The 20,168-nt window shown below is 41.7% G+C and overlaps 1 protein-coding gene across 1 annotated transcript; it reads left to right on the top strand.

Annotated features, from left to right (window-relative positions):
- The first annotated feature begins 2,670 nt into the window (after positions 1–2,670).
- marchf9 (membrane-associated ring finger (C3HC4) 9) lies at positions 2,671–19,683 on the top strand. The gene is made up of 4 exons (XM_047569042.1): positions 2,671–4,403; positions 15,506–15,661; positions 17,548–17,740; positions 18,363–19,683. The coding sequence occupies exons 1-4, from the start codon at positions 4,062–4,064 to the stop codon at positions 18,692–18,694; spliced, it is 1,023 nt and encodes a 340-aa protein (XP_047424998.1). The 5' UTR covers positions 2,671–4,061; the 3' UTR covers positions 18,695–19,683.
- Positions 19,684–20,168: the final 485 nt, after the last annotated feature.

The following is a 20,168-nucleotide window of genomic DNA, read 5'->3' on the forward strand; positions in this document are numbered from 1 at the left end:
AAAAGCAAATACATCAATCACATCATGACTTTTTTTTTTTTTTTTTTTTTAGAGGCCTGACCACTACATTGAGAACAATTATCCTTTATACTGTATATAACTAGTTTAAATGAGCTCAGTGTCGATCAGATGCAAGATTATCAAAGAGACCAAGTACTTTTACCTTTATTGCGTCTTGGTTTTAATATTTAATGGAGTTTTGATTTTGTCCTTGAGTTATAATGTTTTGATTCAGAGAGGTGTTGACTCACCTTTATGGTCATTTTGGACACTGCAGTTTGTGGAGCTGATGAACTGTGCAGCATTATACTGGGATGAGTATCCTCATTAAAATAAATGAGGTGGACAAAACAATAGAAACACCTGTGGGGATAATGCACTGCAGTTCAACTAGGCCTTGAAAAGATTATTGGTTTAACGTCTGTTCACTGAGGTATTAGACTGCATTAGTGTGGGCCAAGTCTATCTAATAAACTGGCAAACAGAGTATTTGGGCTAAGCTATTACTGCATGGGGTCCAGAGTAAGCACAGGTCCAAACCAACTCACTCATATTTCACTCTCAGTCCAATTCAGGAATAATTTATTTGAGGCAATCCCGTTGCAAAGACGTTCGCATTCAGTTCGCTGGTGTCAACAATGTTTAAACACAGTGTTAGAACAATCAAACACACAATCAAAATCTAAAACAATTAAAAACACACCCATGATGGCATTCATTCTAATCTTAATTATTAAGTAATTTTACATAATTTTTCCCAACACTGTACATCACCTCTACAGGTAGAGACAGAGATACAAAAGACACAAACAGTAATTAAATCCCTCAACAGACACAGACGGGTCAATTTAAGTGTCAAAACAACACTTTTTTAAATAGTTTCTCTTGTCTATTCTTTTTTTGCATCACTGCTGCACTGCTGTCCCTGCAAAACCTTAATAACAACTCTAACACTGGGATAAAGTCTTATCTTATCTTATCTTATCTTATCTTATCTTATCTTATCTTATCTTATCTTATCTTATCTTATCTTATCTTATCTTATCTTATCGAGTCACATCATAGTGCATCCTCTGTGTCTTCCACACCTGAGGGCCCTGCCCCTGCACAAGATCTGATATTGTGATGGTAATTTACCTTGCTTTCTGAGTACTTGTTAAATCATAATCTGTGCTAGGGTTATTTTGGTTTTGATAATAATTTTGCACTTGGTTCTAGTCCATTCGACAAAGCAATGTGAACAAATGTATTAATGAAAATCTTCAGATAAAATGCTGATGATATTCTCTGTGGATGCCACTTGACAGGCATGTACCACCCATAACAATCATCCCGAGCCAACAACAATGACTCTCCAGCCAAGCTCACGGCCGTGTCCAAAATGACCATAAAGGTGAACCTGACGTCCAAATTCACTAGGTCCAAACTGATCAAGTATCTGTGGGATGATTCACAGAGGCCCCTCCCCTCAACCCATAGGACCCAAAGACCCCCACTGACAACATCCTGTTACCAGACACCACAGGACGCCCTCAGAAGACCCATTTCAATTCTCTGATGAGTCAAAACTGTTTTGGAGGCACAAGGGAGACCTACACAATATACGGAAGGTGGTCATAATGTTATGCCTGATCGGTGTATATGGACCAAAATATATTTACACAGCACAGCACTACATTCTCATTCTCACTCGAGGCCCATGGTGTTTTTATCAAAACATATTCTATCCAGTACATTTCAGTTTCATTTCTATAATGCAAATAACAATTCAGATAGTACCAAGAAGCTTTAAACAACAGCCTGGAACATCTATGGCAAGCACTGAGTTTCCAGTGTTAAGGAAAAACTTTGAAAAGAAAGAAACCTTGAGGTACTCACATGGGGGCACACGTCTGGTTTAGGCTGGTGGGTTATAGAGAAAGAAAAAGGAGGTGGGACAGAAGAGAAAAAGGCAGGAGAGTTTGTAGTTACAGCTGTGCAATGGACCTACTCTTAAAGTGGTAAGTGTTGTATATTGATGCTGTAGAAAGAAGTGATCACTGCTGACAAGTCTTCTCTTGCATTCAAAAAGGTTTATTAAAAGGAAGAACAGTGCCAAAAAGCTCTTGCGGAGTCTGAGAGAGCTTCTGGGCAATTGTCGAATCCTCTCTCTCGTTCAGCTCCTACAGTCTCCTTATATACGGTTCTCAACTTGTCGGCTTATGTCTAGTAGTTTTACAAGCTGACAACTGGTAAATGATCTTTTAACTTTGTACACATTTTACAAACCCCAAAACAGAAAGGAGACCCTAAGATAAAAAGGAGAGGACCATATACTACATAAGCAATCCACAAAGTGTGGGAATAGCATCATTTTTTATCTGGAGTCACCTCACTTCAGTACCTTAAATGTGTTTTCATAAGAGATGATCTGTGTGAAACCTCAAACTGGCCTTCAAAGGTCTGTCAGAAACACAGCCGGCAGCACAAACTCAAACTCTCACAAACTCTCGGAGACATTTATTTCCCCCAGACTCCAGAATAAAACTGGATCATTTACTTGTTCACTGTAAAATGAGGGACGGGGGTGGGCAGATTAATGTCCCCACCACATGTCTAGCTCGTCTATAGAGGGGCACGGGCCCCTGTTCGTACTTCGCGGGCTCCCGGAGCATGTGGCCGCAGCCTTCACGTCACCGTGGGGGGGTGGGGGTTCAGCACCCTGGACAGCGGCGCCTGGTCAATAATAAAGCAGCCGGAGCTCCGTCCCTGCCCAGCAGCTGGGAGCTCGGAGAGAGCCGCATCAATCCGTCGAAGACGAATGGAGAACAAGAGAGAAGGAGAGAAAAAAATTGCGACTTGTTTACAGGATGACAGTCCATGTCTTTCCCCTCCCTGTTCCGGAAGTAGCTGCTGCGTTGGTTCAATCTCCAAGCCGACCATTTCGAGGAGGAAAATCAGCGCCAGCAGTATCATCACCACCATCTATCTGATCCAATAATCAATGCCATTACTGCCGTGTAATTGCTGTCGGATACGAAGCCATCTCAATGCGTCTTTCTCTCCAAATATATATATAAAAAATCGCAGGGTGCCTTTATTGTTTCCACCTCTCGTTGACATTTCGCCGCGTTTCTGGCTCGCAATGAAACGCTGATGGACATCGAGCGAAGAAGGGAAAACATGGGGCTCTCGGAGGTTTTTGTGCCACCGTGTTTCCAGCTATAGGCTCGAGAAAATGCAAATGATGAGGATTGTGTTTTTGATCTGGATTGTCGGGATGAGCAGCGAGGATTCTTCGTGGATCAACCAGAGGCTCCACAAAAAGGAGATGAAATAGAAAGAGAGGAGAGGGAAAACCATGATCTGACGCTTGGGATGCTACAATGAGGGACAATTAAAAAAATTAAAAGACAATACGATCGCGTCCGAATTGAATCTCCTCTCATTTTTTTCTTTTGTTTCTTTTTTTGGATTATGATTCTTGACAAGAGTCCCAGATGTGACTGTGCGGATGGCATGTCGTATTTTATATCCCATCTCCTGTTTCCTGGCTCGGTGTTGCTCTCTCTTCCACTCGTCCACTCTCTCGCAGTCTTTTGCTTTGGGTAGCAAAAACATGTAGGCTATTTTTTTTATTTATTTTTTTTTGCTGCAAGCCCGGTGAAAGAAAAAAAGAAGAAGGTGTATTTGGGAAGAAGAAAAATGGACGATGGAAACGGAAAAGCAGTTTAAGTTGTGATGTTTTGTGGGGTGCAGTGAAAGATGCATCTGTAGACAACGTTTGCTGAGTTGTTTGAGTAATGAATATTGAAAGAGTGTGTCGGCCAACTGAAAGGGAAAATCTTTCATCCGCATTGGCTTAGACACACATGCCATCAGTGGGACCAGAGCCTTTATTTCTCTGGATGTACAATTAGCAGAGAAATAAACATGAACATATAAAGTCTATAAATAATAATACCAACAATCATAATAATAATAATAATAATAATAATAATAATAATAATAATAATAGAAGGGGGAGGCAAAAACACTTCATTTATTTATTCCAATCTGACTGATTCTTTATGTAGCCAAAAATGTTCAAGTATCGGATCCGCATGTTTTTTAATGAACTGAAAGTCCTGGTGTTTATGCGATCCGATTCGAGACAGCCCAGCTCAGACACAGATAGACGGTCCACCACCACCACTACCATGCGAGGTCTGGGGATGGGCGGCTGCGGTTGGCCGCCTTTCGTCGACTGCCATTCCCGGGATGACGAGGAGGAGTACTACGGCAGCGACCCGCGGCCCCGGAGCCTGGCGTTTGAGGACAAGGAGCCCAAGCTGCAAGTGGGCCTGGACGCCGTGTCCCTGGCCAGCACCGCCAGCAGCCTGCGGACCCCCCAGTGCCGGATCTGTTTCCAAGGCCCAGAGCAGGTAGACGCGAAGCTTCCTAATGCTGTGTGGTTGTGTGTGGCAGGCAGCCTTGTTTGTGTCACATTTCTGTGCTTAAAATGGAATTTGTGGTGCTGTGTGGAGACGTTTTACCAGCCAGAAATTGTTCCAGATCAGCATGAGGTTAGGAAGTTTAGTCTCATTTTGTCTATTCTCCCATTTAGATTTCGTTTATTTATTTATTTAGAACTCAGCAAATCACAGGGGTCTCTGATTCAGTGGAGCTACTACAACCCATCCTGTCCTACATATCTCTCTCTCTTTCTCTCTGCCGCCCACCTCCCTCTCCAATACCTGCTTAAAAACAATCCAAGATGAGACCTGGGGTTCTGACAGAAATTCTTTTATTTTTACAGCTTCCTGAAGCTGTACAGTGACCCTGCTTTCCCACGGCTTCAAATCAAGAGCAGCTATTGTATTTTTTTTTCCTTCTGGAAAATGATGGTTGCTCAGTGACATTGTTATCTAAATAACACTGTTTTCATAACTAAGATAATCAGTGGCAGAAAGGCAGCAGTTCCCACACATCTGAAATCTGGCCAGCATAGCAACAAAGAAAGTTAGCCAATTAGGTCTGCGGGATGACAAATAGAGTGAGAGGGACTGAATATGCATGAGTCACAATCATTTTGTAAATGTAAATTAGCTGTCCCCTGTCCATATGTGTCACAGTGCAGGTTGATCAGCTATTGATCATGTGATGATCTCCTCCCATAGACAGAGATCGGGGTTGACTCTGATGATATATGACATGTTAATTGAAATTATTCATCACATCTTTGCTATCGTTCGAAAAAGATCATAGTTCGGGTTGAGTTTTTCTTTTTGTTTTGCGTCCACCTCAGCCTCTTCCTCTGACTCTGTTCCTATATAAAACAGCTCCCTTCATATTTTCTCCCTCTAAGTTTGTATTTATTATGTAATTTTTCTATTCTTCTTAAAACAGCGGTTTTTAAAACAATTTAATTTCTTTGTTTCTTGATCTTGAGCCCCTAAAAATAAGCGGTGCATGACTTTAGTTTGTTGTTGTTCATGAACAACCGAACCCTGTAAAAAAATACCCTCCAGACCCAAAGACACATTGATCATGACAACAACGTTTGCGTGTGGGTGATGTTTGGTCAACTTCAGGCACCAACACCTCAGACTTGCTCTTATCGTGGTCTTCATCACAATTTTCTCCTGCTTGATATTTTTGTCTCTAAAGTTTTTGGATTCTTGCTTAAACAGCAGTTTTTACAATGATTTATATTCTCCCTCTCTCTTTTCTCTAGAGCTTGAGTCCAAACAAAACAATAAATAGTGCATGTCTTTGGTCTATGGCCAAATGTTGGGCTCGCCAGATGTGCAAGAGCCTGTGCCACCTGGATCAGCAGGTAGTCCTGAAGCCCAAGATAATTAGAAACCCTGTAAATCCTGTAGGAGCACAGATGGATATTACCATTTAGTCACATCCCTAAGATAGGCGTATAGTGTTATTACAGCCCATGTGCTAATTTATGACATCTGCCTGAGAGTTTGTATTGTGAGACATAGTAAACTGGAGAGTATAAATCTCTTCAGGCTTGTTTTGGATATGAGGCCATTTGATGTTACAGACAGGGATCGACCCCAGGTTGCCGTCTTGCCCACTCAAACATCTTCATTTAATAAAAGGTTCCTGTTCCTGGGCTCGGGGCTCTCCAGCAAGGTGACTCATCGTGCAACATGGCTTTGAGCTGCCTCTTTTAGCTACAGACAAAGAGAGAGAGCAAACAAAGCTCTGAGGGAAAACCCTGAACTACACTACTACGGTACATCAGCTCTCATGTTAGATTTTTTTTTTTTTTGACACCGCAGCACTCAATTTTATATTCGGTGTCTTATACCTCCTTGGGTAGAATGTGGGCGAGCTCACGTTTTCCATTTTATTGTTATTTCATTATTCAAACAGGTCACAACAGGGGCTGGGGATCATGTCGCTGTCAGCGGGCCAATTACCTACAGACATAATCACCTCGCTCTGTGGGCGGCATTCAGTATGAATCCTTATTAACTGTCTGTCAAAGGTGTCAGTGTGTGACGTGGTACAGTAGCTGGGCCACTGATTCCACTTAGCTCTCTCAGGATTCACAGAATTCGCTACAAAGGGCTTGCAGGGGCTTACACTGGTGCGTTGGAGTACGAAGGGTTGGTGGTGGAGGTGGCGATCACCCCTGCCTGCCCTTTTCTATTGTAGTGCCCAGCAGCTTGTTTCGACGCTCCTGAGTTCAGGGGGCATTTTCACACCAACATTTTAGTCTAAAGGTTGCAGCTGAGGAGGAAGACCATTTTCTGAGTCAGAAAGTGACATGCCAAATTAACACCTTCATGCTCTTTAAAGTGCCCTCGAGGGACCAACCCATGCCAGAGCTTCCGTGCAGCGGGAGTGTGTCTTTGTTTGTGTCTTTGTTGTGTGCTGTCTGTATGTTCGTTGTCTTTCTTCTTCTTCTTATGAGGGTGAATCTTTTGATATTATGTAGCTGACCTGTAAAGGCCAAACTGACTAAAATGCATCGTCGGTGGCTATATTTAGCTACACTAGTCCACTAACAATTTGAATAAACTGTCTCATATAACCACCTCAGTCAGAACAGACCGGACTGATCAGAAGGAGTTTTCAAAACAGATTGAGAGGAGACAGTGCTGTAGACCTTTGATAATCTGTTCAATGGGAAAATAGCTAATAACCACATAAACACTAGATCAGATGGTTTCTGTCTGGATGGAACAAAATAAATTCTTCTTGAACATGTTTGTACCAACTTTCCTGCAGGGACAACAACATGAAAGTAGAAAAACAACCCGACCTTCAAACAGTGTTGAACAAAGATGAACAAAGACAGAACTGATGTGTGACTCGAGCTTGGTCCTCTTCTTCCATTAGACGAAGATACATTAATGCAGATAGAATTAAGCATGTCACGTACAGTGTGTCTTATCAGATTGTCCATATGAACAGTTTTGTTTAAGTTTGTTTTGCTGATTTCAGTTGGTTGAAGAAATATTGTCCTTGTAAACACGGTCAGTGTTTCTCTGTGCCATTACGCTACATTATTTCACACTAAATTTCACATTGTGTCCTATAGACAGAAAGAAGAAATGATCAAATAAGTCTGATCTGATGTCCTGATCTTCAGGACAAGACAATTAACTATGACTAATGTAAAGAACACTTGTCATGGTTAAAAGAAAACCAATGTTTTTCCTTTTGTTTTGTCCACCCATCCATCCACCCCAATCTCCTCCCTCAGACTTTGTTGCTCTATAAAACCATAACTTGACATTTTTTTTGTCTGCATCGTCCTTCGTATTTCCTCCCACTATAAATTTTTGTTACCTGAACCTGATGTTGTTTTTTGCTGTAACAGCACTTGTTTTACACGGTTGGACAGGCTCAGTCTGTTTTTTACTGACAAAGACGTTTTAGGTTGAAACATTAATATAAATTTGGGAGCTTGCATTGTTCAGCACAGTCTGTAACCTCTTAATGATGTGCACCTTTTTATTTAACCAAGAAAATAGGGACTAAAAGCTTGGAAACATTTTATTTGTTGTACTCTTAGGATGGAAAGGTGATATACATGCAGGAGAAAGTAAACTAATGTGAGGAACTCCCTACAGCAGAAATTTCAAGTGTGTGAAGGGGTTAATGAGCAGTATAGCTGTACTGGGCTACATGTTCTCCACTTACAAAGAATGAAAATTTATTTTCAATCAGTGCCACATATCTTAAATACTTACTAGAGCGTCACATATACATTAATCCAATACCAAAGGGAGTATTTCTTCCACTTGATGTAATGTGTGAGTAAAATTGCAATGCCCAGAAAGACACCAAGCCAGGGCTCACCTTTAATGGTTTACACCATGGTCTTAGTGCTGCTTGTTGTCTTGGATCTTTTAAATCTAAAAATCAATCACTTTATTGTTTAAAATTAACATACAAACAGGAAGAGATTCAGATTTAATAAACTGTAGTGATGAGAGGCAAAAAAACAACAACAAAAAAAAACATTTGGTGACGGAAGCGTGCAGTTACCAAGCTGAACTAATCTCAACTTTGTGCATTTGAGGCAACGTCCAATGGAAGTGAGTGTTACAGATATATGACAAAATCACAGAGTTCCCCCAACATCCACCACAAGATGAAACAATCCATGAATTTTCCTCCTATAACACCAAAGCCAGTGGTGATAGCCAGGAATGCCCACTTGTGACCAACTGTCGGTGACCTGTTCTGTAGGATCAGGGATACTACCTCTCTGGTGTGACATTCAAACCCTCACCGACTCCCGACCCCACACTGAGCCCCCACCACAGACCTGTGAGAGTGACATCACACTGCTGAACAGCCTCAACAACTTCTATGGCAAACAAACACAAGAGGTCCACCCCAACACTGGATGAGCGGGCCATGTGTCTGGCGTGAAGAGGACCCTCTCCAGGATCAACCCACAGGAGGCAGCCGGACCAGACAACTTTCCTGGCTGTGTTTTAAGGGACTGGGCCAAGAAGCACTAGGGTGTCCTCACTGAAAACTTTGACATGCTACAAAGCCACTACCATAATTCTAGTCCCACAAAGCGTGTAGGTCGTCGACAGCACCTCGAACACCATCACACTGAGCACAGGGGCCCAACAAGGGTGTGTGCTCAGCCTGCTGCTCTTCACCCTGCTGACCCACGCCTGTGCTCCACATCATCAAGTTTGCGGATGACACAGCTGTGGTGGGCCTCATCACCAACAACGATGAAGCCAACTACAGTAGGGAGGTGAGCCTGCTGGTGCAACAATCTCATCCTCAGTGTGGAGAAAACCAAAGAGTTCGTTGTTGACTTCAGGAGAGGTCCCCCCCAGCACCCCAAACTGACCATCGCCGCAATGGAGAGGGTTAGCAGTACCAAGTTCCTGGGGGTGCACATCTCAGGAGGGCACCATTGAGAGTGTCCTCACTGTGCAGCACCATCTCCTGCCAAAAGACACTGCAACACATGGTGAACACAGGGAGTAAGATCATCGGTGCCCCTCTGCGCTCCCTCTTAGACATTTTCCACACCCACCTCACTCGCAGAACCATCAGTATTCCCGCTGACCCTTCCCATCCCTTATATCTCCCCTCTTCACTCTCCTGCCATTGGGGAAAAGTCACCGGAGCCTCTGGGCCCACTCCACCAGACTGTTGAACAGCTCCGTACACCAGGCTGTCAGGGTGCTGAACTCTGCCCACCCCCGCGCCCCCATGCCCACAGACAATAACCCACCCATCACACAGGGACTCTACCTCACCTGCCCTCCCAATCCAAAAAAAGACACAAGGACTCTAGCCTGACAGGTTATTGCACATTAGTGCTGTGAAACTCAAGCTCCAACCACACACTGCCCTGTTGTTAGTAGGTTGATTTTATATATTTTTCTCTCAATCTACAATGTTTATTTTAGTCTTGTTTTATTCCTTTACATATTGTTCATTTTTATTTTTATGTTTTATGTGTAACAGAGAGAGGAACAGTTTTTTCCCCTGTATATCGAAACATATAGGGAAATTGACCATAAAGAAACCTTGAATCTTGTGAAAGTGACAGTCAGCATGTGAATACCTTTATACGCAGACTCTCAATGCATTTAACAAAAAAAAAACAAGTTGTAAAATGTACAAAACTATTCATGTTAAAAAATTAGTATCTGTGATAAGCATGCAGTGTTTTAATGTAGTTTCATTCTTATCTTTTTGTTGTAACGCATCAGAAGTTTATTTCACCTCTGTACTCACTCAGAAACAATGCGTTCTGTGATCTCGCGCAGGTTGATCAATATTTACGACCGCCAAACAGAGGCTCCCTCCGAGTCTGAATCTTGAAATTAAGTTTGGAAGCATTTTTTGAATACAAATAACACGAGATTAAGCTAAAATATGCTTCTTTTTTTTAACCTTAGAAGAGGAGCCCCATGAAAATACTTCACTAGATTTCTGAGCTCCAGACAAAGTTGCCATCATCACACGTATCATATCTTCTGTTCCTGTTCAGAGAAATGGTTTAAAAAGATAATCACATCTTTTAAAGGTCTTTGTTTTTATTTTGTTCTGGTTGATCATGACATTAACTTTCTCAGCCAAGAAAACGTTTCCTTGTAACGTACGTGTAGCACCTCGAAGTCAGCCTGACATTTCAGAAATGTTTGCTTTCACATTGTTTTTATTTAGTTCCTCATATTCCTCTGACCTTCTCAGTGTTATCTTTATAATGTCAGCAAGCAAGTTATTTTAAAGTTTATAACTGGCATGTGACTCATCTGCTGAAGCTGATCTTTTATGCGATGGGACACTTGAAGTGTTTTTATTATAAGTGGGAAGGTCAGCTGAGCCAGATGGGGAAACGACAGAGTGCAGCCGGGCAGGAAGAAAGAAGAAGCGTTATTTGTGTCAGCGGAGTTTTTTTTTTTTTTTTGCGGTGCATAAAACCTGTACTGATTAAACAGGACGCAGTCTGCCAAGTCACCATGAACAGATTCATGTTTATGATTAATCGCTTGTAAATGACAGATTTTGATTGGATTTGCATAAAAAAACAAGACAATTTAGCTTTTTAACCCCTTTTTCCACCTTTTCTGCTCTCGATGCAAAAAGGAAATTTAACATGAATCCTTGTATTTTGTGTAAATGATCCACAGTAGTTTTATTTCAGTGTCGATTAAGAGAAATTCTGTCGACTAAATAAAAGAAATGTGTTACAACACGGCCCCATAGTACATAGAAGAAACTGCTAGTAACAACTGTTTGAAAGTAATTTGATTGCTTCATAAGTAGTGTAACTAATTACTATTTGACCCCCAATAACTACTCTGTTACTTTGACTTTCACGTGCAATAATGCAAAGCAACTGAGCAAATGTATATTTCTTGCAAGAACATATAACAAGCTCATAAAAAAAGTGCCCTTTGAGTTAAATCTGCGCCCACTGAGATAGATATTTCTCCTGTAAACTCCTCGCATGGTTTAGTTTAATAACTGTTTTGAAAACCGAACAAAAAAAAAAATAATAATAATCCCAGGAAAGATTAGAGACAAATCCAAAAACATTTATCCTGCTAATCATCTCCCAACCCCTCAGATTCATGCTGTTAATTTGCTTTCAGAACAATCTGCGGTTAGCTCGGTGAACGGAGCGCGTGAGTAGAACAAACAGGGGCTGGTTAAGAGCTGGAAGCCGTCTGAACCACGCAGCTTTACTTTTGTCTGCTGGAGAGCTGTGTGCAGTCACTGAGGCTAAGCTAACTGCAGGATGGCCGGTAAATCCCTCCAAATTGCCTCTTGGCTGAAACCACAGCGTGTCATTTTCTGTCTCTACACGTGTTAAATTCAAAAGATGCGGCGTGTGGAGCATTTGAAGTAATTTTAAGGCACATTTCATAGACATGAGGAGAGTGAGGAAAGAACTGATTAATTTTGCTCCTGAGTGGTATGTAAAATAATACAGCTGCCCTTTTGCTGACTATCTGATCACAGCTGTTTTTGAGTCACATTTCGGATACTTTTTGTATAATGGAAGTTGACTATCTTTGCTTGAGACTTCTTCATAAACAGTTTAGCCACATTTATGGCTCTGCGTTGGACCTGCGTCATAGCCTGACGTTCTCCGTGGCCGAACAGCAACAAAAACTCTCTAATCTTTCTCAAACTCTACACATCTGACTAGCTGCTGAATGCATTTTACTACGTTAAATACAGCATACCAGACACCAGAGCAAGTGTAAATGCTTACACTCATGTAGACTATGAAGAAGATCTGTTGTTTTAAACCAAGCTTTTGTCCTTATCCTTATCTTCAAAACGTTTTTTTTTTTGTGTGATTTCTGTTCTGGAAAAACATCCACAACCACCTTAAGGCCTTGACACATCGGACTAATATCAAAGAATTGCAGGCAGTGAAGCCAGATTGTGACCTTACCTCATGTTGCCTGTATATCGACCAACAGATTGCATTTAAACACACCACGAAGCCTGCAGCCAACGGTCACCTAGCACATGCGTTCTGTACCTGCCTGATAGGTAATAATTCTTCATACCAGCAGGAGGCAGTAGTCTGGGTTTATCATTCAGTGGGATTAACCTGAAGAGTTACTAACAACTGAGCTAGAGCTACCAAAAAAGCCTGGACTCTCCTCAGTCAGATCATGGAGAAAGATTATTTTTGCATGTCATGTTCAGAAGAGATGAAGGTGTTTCTGCCGATCAGAGCGATCTCTCTCTCCGAGGGGCTCTCTTGCCAATTCAACATGCTGAATCAGATGGGAGGGTGAAGGAAGTGTGGTCTAGTTTGGGATCATTTTGGCTCTTTTTCCAATTACTTTTTAAAGCTGATCTGAAACGAAACCAACCCCATTTACTCTACCCAGGACTATATGTCTCTCTGTGTGTGTTTGTTCTTTCACATCTATCTTTCTGAGGACCAGTTTGAGCTTCATACCATTGGAGTGAGGACAAAAAAAAAATGAAAAGTGAATTGATTCCACTAATGACTGTGTCCTGTCTGCAAGAACAAATACAACAGAAATGGGAGCGGCAGTCAAGCTATATGAGTCCATATTTTATGTTTTGGCCCAGTATGTGTGTTTGGAGTCTGTCAGGCGGTGTTAGCTGAGACGTGTAGTTTGTTACAGGCTCGGCTGGTTTTTGTGAATCGTTGTCAGGCCTCAGCAGCTCCTCTCTCCTTCACCTGCCTGTCCTTGAAGCCCCAGCGCTCTCTGCTGTTGTTGCAGAGTTCCCTCCATCAAGCCGGGTCCATTCCCTGATTTACTACTGATTCACGCGGATAATTCTCCCCCGACGCCGCTGTTTTAAACACTTCCACTCAGCTGAGACACATCACTTTGGATATGAAGAGAGATGGAAACGCGCCATCAAAATGGATGTTTGATGCTGAGTGCCGGCGACGGTCTGAATGCGGCCGTCCTTAATGTGGCAAACATGCCAGCAGACTTCAGGTGCCGCTGAGCTGCTGAGGAGACAGTTTGGTCCAAAAGCCAAGCCAGTCAGTGTCTCAGGAACTATGTCAAAATAGTTTGGAGGAGAAGAGGCAGTTTTGTTGATAACTTTTTGGGAACAGCATGAGGCTGATTTTTATTTATTTTTGCGCAGTATTTTGTTTTAATTCGGTCTCCTCGGCGTTAATGGATTTTGAGGAGAGTCTATTTTCTCACAGCAGGAGATTTTGTTTGAAGCAGCCTGGCGAAAATGCGACATTTAATTTGCATGTGGTCAAATCAGGCATCCATTTTTGGATATTTTATTAAGCTCCTCTTCTATTACCAACTATTAAAAGGAAAAAAAAAAAGCTCAGCAACAAATACATTTCTAACTTACGAAGTTAGGCTGACAAAACGACAGCGGTCGGACACGACGAACTTGTTTGCAAGTAACAAACTGAGTAAACATTTGAGATGCTTATTCTTTTATATTCAATTCATAATTCCATTATATTTATCTCAGCTCTTACCCGTACTCACTTTGAAGACCTTTATAAGATTTTCCCCAGAAAAATACATGAAGGAAATCTAAAATATTATCTATTTTTTATTTGAGTTACTGCACAATTTGATAAAATCTCTAAAACTAAAACAGCTGCTTCATTTTTTGCCTTTTTGTTGTTGAATACATAATGAGCACCTCTTGAATCGTGTCTCCACATTGATTCCAACATTGATCAGAAACATCAAATTCATTTTATTAAGTCCAGATGGCTGGAATATTTGGTAAAAGGGATGTTGGTTCAGATTTTGTAATTTCTTCTTTAACATGCGTGTTGTATTTGTCACCGTTTTGTTTTAAATCAAAACTGTGAATAATTATGCACTAATCAGATATTAAATTCTTGTGTCTTGTAGCTGACAAAGGTTTAAGGCAACATTTCAACATTTTGCTTTCTGGTTGAGAAATAGATGAGAAGATTGATACCACTCTCAAGTCTGTTACCAAACCGCTTAATTTAGCACAAAGACTGCGCAAACAGCTAGCCTGGCAACACTACAGCCTCTAGTGTGGCAACACAAAAGCTCTTTTATTTAGTTAATGTAAAACTGAACCACAGAAATGAACAATTCGCTGAGATTTATAGCAAATAAATAAATCTTGAGCTCTGTGTTTTCTACCGGAGGAAATCGGATCGGGTAACATTTCTGAAACCATATACCACACCACCTTAACATTAAAGCCACTGATAGGTGAAGAGAGTAACATTGACCATCTTGTGACAATTCATTGTTGAATTCAGTGGGAAACTTGGACCTGGCATTTATGTGGATGTTACTTAGACATGTACCACCCACAACAGACACCCCTGCCCGACAACACTGACTCTCCAGCCAGGCACAGTGCAGTTACCAAAACGACCATGAAGGTGAATAAACACCTCTCTGACACAGGAACAACCTGGCCTCCAAATTCACTAGATCCCAAACTGATCAAGTATCTGTGGGATGATCCACAGAGGCCCCTCCCCTCAACCCATAGGACCCAAAGGCCCCCACTAACAACATCCTGTTTCCAGACACCACAGGACACCCTCAGAAGACCCATGTCCATTCTCTGATGAGTCACAACTGTTGACACAAGTGAGACCTACACAATATTAGGTCATAATGCTATGGCAGTGTATCTACTAATGTATGTGTGATACATAGAAATATGTACTAAAACGAGTGTGTAGAATTCAGTCAGTTTTCACAGTGAATGACCATGGGGACGTCACAGCTGCAGTTTAAATCTAATGTAGGAATATAACACTTGTATCCTCTGTAACATAGAGCATATATGTCTTAGACTTGAACAAGCAATTACTTGTGCATACAATAGGAAAAAAAAGTACATTTCGGGGCAATTTCTCACCCTGTCCAACCCCTTCTAACAAACAGATGGTAGTGAGATTCTGTGCAGAATATCTGGTAACGTCAGTTTTTTTTTTTTTTTTTTAAGATCTGCTCTTAAACCCTGTGAATGAACAGCCGATCAGCTCAGCAGGACACAACCGGCGCATAAATAACGTTTGTGTTCTTCCTCTGTCCTCCAGGGCGAGCTGCTGAGCCCCTGCCGCTGTGACGGCTCCGTGCGCTGCACCCACCAGCCCTGCCTCATCCGCTGGATCAGCGAGAGAGGCTCCTGGAGCTGCGAGCTCTGCTACTTCAAGTACCAGGTCCTGGCCATCAGCACCAAGAACCCCCTGCAGGTAACATGAAAGCAGTCTGCCGCACTAAACAGCTTCACACTTTGGTTATTACTGTCGTAGAATTCGATGTGAAAAACAAATTTAGTGTCTGTCCAGATGAATCTGACTCACACTGGCTGCACAAACAAGCTAGAACAGCATGCCTCAGTCCTTTTTGAATAGGATTCAAGGTATTGGATAAACAATTATGTAAACAAGATGATGAAAGCATGCGAATATGCAAACCACAACAAAACAGCATCATGCTCCGTGAGGTGATTGTCCTTTAAATACGTAAGTGAATGAGGCACTAGAAAAATACGAGTTGCCGTTGCCAGCAAACCTTCCATGAGAGAATATATAACTTACAAACGCCGCTGCAGCAGACACGACACTCTTTGCTAGAACAAATCTCGGGCCGTCGCTGTGGTGTGAGGACTGCTTGCCATATTGTGCTGACACATTTTCCCTCTGCGTCACAGTCCGTCTGCCCTCGTTTTCAGAGGGAGCCAAATCGCTCTAAAACCTATTGAGAAGATGCCATGTATGTGTTGATACGTGTGTGTGTGTGTTTGTCATCTGTGTGGATTTTTCTCTCTGGTTGGAGAGCAGTGTGGGGGCATGTACATTTTAAGGTACTTATACTTACACATTATCACGTTTTTATCACGTTGCATGTGACATTCCGCACCAAAATATTAACAAAAAATCATGTCTTATATCCGCACATATGTCACAAGGAAACACATAAATAAGACTTTTATTAAATAAATTGTTATAATGAGAATAATGAATATAATGCTCACCAGTCTGTCAGTTCATATAATTACTATATCACAGGAACTATATAAAAATTATAGTTCCTTCTGTTTCAAATTTTTATTTATTACATTTTTCTACTTTATTTGGGTGTAAATATGAATATTTATTATAATAATATATATGAGTGATTATTCCTACACTTTTGCCTGTTTTTATGTACTCGTTTTCCCATATTTTATATATTTTAGTTTCCTTTGGCGGATACTTTATTGATGTGGAGTTTTTCTCCAGGCGCAGCTTCACCTACTTTCAAGTTATGAAGTGATCAAAACTCCAGCAACACTTGTAGTAAATGGGACATCTTTCTTAAAGCTGGCAGTTATAGAGATAGAGGAGATATAGGAGATAGAGGAAGCTGTAGGTGACGACATGAAGCAAAGGGTACAGCCTGCAACAAGCACCAGTGTGGTGAAGGTCGTACCTATAGAGTCAGGGGCATCTGCTCCACCAGGTTTGTTATTACAGCGCAACAACCGTTACCTGAAATACATTTCCGACCAGTCACAGTTGTTGATGTCTGCGCCCAATGTGTAGTTACTCACATTCCTGGTTACAGCGTAGATCTGACGCAGAACTACGAATCTAGATTTAGAAAAATGCATTTGAGCTCTTGCTGGGGTTTACAAGAAACACAGAAAATTGATTAAAAACGTTTTAAAAATTCATATACTTTGGCATATACATATGAGCCAAACGGGGATTTGCGACGGTGAGTAGGTTATATAGGCCAGTGAGGAACAACCATTCAAGCAAAGGGAGCCCCAAAATGTTTGGGTATCTGAGTTCTACTAAGTGAGTTTTAGAAAAAAAAAATTTATACTTGTGTGATGTGATACTTTTGTGATGTGTCTTGTTTTTACCCCTTTCTTTTGTTGAACATTGCCTCTGGTCTTCATGCACTTTATTGCAGTTTTTCTCAATATAGAAAATAAAGCTGCTCCACGTACTACAAGCAGTACTAACGAGGCCAAAATTAATGCAGTTATTTTTTGTATTTACATTGTTGCATTGGTGTTTCCCTGAGTAAAAGACTTATTCCTTTCTATCCCTCATCCACTGATTTTAACATATTGTCTCCTTCCCAGTGGCAGGCCATCTCTCTGACAGTGATTGAGAAGGTGCAAATTGCGGCCATTATTCTGGGCTCCCTGTTCCTCATCGCCAGCATCTCCTGGCTCATCTGGTCCTCCCTCAGCCCCTCAGCCAAGTGGCAACGCCAGGACCTGCTCTTCCAAATCTGCTACGGCATGTACGGCTTCATGGACATCGTGTGCATAGGTAAAGGACGGAGAGGCCGACGCAGAAATGTGCCCACGTGAAATCGCAGCATTTAGATACTTTCAGCAGTAGCTGAAGACATAAAAAAGATGGATGTAGAAGGCTCTGGTGACAGAGTGGGAGACGAAGAGTAGCAAAGAAAATGGGATGCGTTCTGCAACGACAAAAATATTAATAAACATAGCCTGAATTATGCAAGGACAAAGTAGAGCGGTGAGAAAAACATGTATTCAGTCCACATTCGGGCTGGCTTTTAAGGTCAACAGAAATTACCAAACTAAGTAGGCAGATGGTGCATAGGTAGGAGATAACAGCTACACTAAAAGCCAAACAGATTTTGATGATGGTGCAGACTAGACGAGGCCGTTTTCTTTTAGGGTGGACCGTTCTTGTGTAAATGTGGTTATAAGACAACACTGAGAACAGATGGCATCACATATCTGCACTGTGCTTATTGCCAACTGTCTATTCTCATCCACAGCGAGATGGAAAGTTGCTACCTATGATGCTGATTGCAGCTCCAGGCTCCTTTTAGCATAATGTTTCATGTAAAGCAGCGGGAATTCATCGGCTTTCGTGCGGTGTCCTTCACCCCGTTTCTTCTGCTTTTTTTCCCGCCCAGGCCTCATCATCCACGAGGGATCGTCTGTGTATCGAATCTTCAAACGATGGCAGGCTGTCAATCAGCAGTGGAAAGTACTGAACTATGAGAAATCAAAGGACTTGGGCGACCCGTTGAGCTCGAGCAGCAAGACGGGCGCTCGCGGCTCTCGTGGCAACCCTCACGGCCTGGCCAGCAGCAGCGGAGGCCGACAGAGCAGGAGGCTAAGAACTATTCTGAACCACCACTGTGGATACACCATCTTGCACATCCTGAGCCAACTGAGGCCCAATGACCCCCGGATCAGTGCCGCCGCCAACCGGGAGGTGGTGATGAGGGTCACCACCGTATGAGAGGAACAAGCACGCGTGACAGGATCGTCCTTGTGTCCTGATGTAAATGAGCAGAGGGACTTATGGACCTAATATTAAACACTAAAGACTCACGTCGGCAACGGGAGGCCTGTGAGGAGCTGAGTGATGCCCGGAGCATCAACAGACAGCCCACACCGGAGGATTTCTCCTCTTGTTTCGTACAACAAAAGGAAGCCAGATGCTCCTTTTCAATAATTACAGAACTGATGAAAATAAGGACGAAAAAACAAGCATTAAAAGACATCTAACGTGAATTGAAAGTGTAAACAGGCTTTAAAACCTGATCCAAGATGATTTTTTTTTTAGTTGAATATCAGGATGCACAGAGACATTTCTCTTTTTTGGTTTGAATCGTCTTGGTTTGATTTGTATCTGTTCTTTCTTTTTTTTCTTTTCTTTTTTTACTCACGTTGATTTTGTACGGATGTATGATTTTAGAGGAAATCATGTAACTCCATACATGCCAAATTTTTCCAGTCAGCTATGTATAATGATCTTTAAATTTCTACAAGATAACTGATGCTGGTAAATAGACCGAAAACTGAAACTAAACAAACGTGAGGGCGACAACAGAAACAATAAGTCATTATAAGTTTAAAAAAAAAAAGGAAAAAGGACAAAAAAGAAAAAAAAAGAAATCAATAAGATTTACACGTAACCTTTCTGCAATAAAGAGACGTATGTACATTTCACAGGGAATTTTGCATGGGTATATAATTTTATTCTTCATCACATAACATAAGCACATGACAAATTTGCTCTATTTCGAATGGTGCTTGCCAAAATAAACACTTTGAAAGCATCTGATCTCATTGCACCAATTTTTGTCAACATGACAAATGGCAGTGTGTTACGGCTATTTCAGCTAAAATACAGATTGTTGCTGCTGTGTGCTGATTCAGATTTGATAATAAGTAAACTACTGGATTAAAAACGGGGATCAGCTGATCTCTTACTTCTCAGTCTCACCCAGTCTGTTCTTTACCCAGCCCGTGGCTCGGCGCACGCATGCACAGGACGAGTGTGTTGTCGCTTTCTAGTGTGAATGTGTGAGGTGATTGTTGTTAACCGAAAACGGGACACTCTTCGTTTGCAATAGTTTTCCATTTATCAACATGTTCAATTTGTTCTCGGACCCACTTTGTGTCTTGACTGGCATTTTGAATTTGCAGAACAAGACACATCCGATGAAGAGGACGTTCAGTGCGACTGTGATTAAAACAGATGCGTCATTCGTGGAACATCATATTTGGTAGAAGCTCAGCTCAGTGTCACTGACTCATTGTTATCAGGCTGTCGTCATTCACTCTCTAATTTACAGTTTAGGTCAGACAGATGTAAAAATTTAGATTTTGTAGTGAAGTATTTAATTTTTTCCCTCATAGATCAAACTGTGGGGAGAATAGCATCGGGACTAAGGTTGCATATACCGCAAGTCAGAGGAAAAAGTCAC

Source organism: Mugil cephalus, chromosome 1, assembly GCF_022458985.1.
Source record: "Mugil cephalus isolate CIBA_MC_2020 chromosome 1, CIBA_Mcephalus_1.1, whole genome shotgun sequence".
Classification (NCBI taxonomy): domain Eukaryota; kingdom Metazoa; phylum Chordata; class Actinopteri; order Mugiliformes; family Mugilidae; genus Mugil; species Mugil cephalus.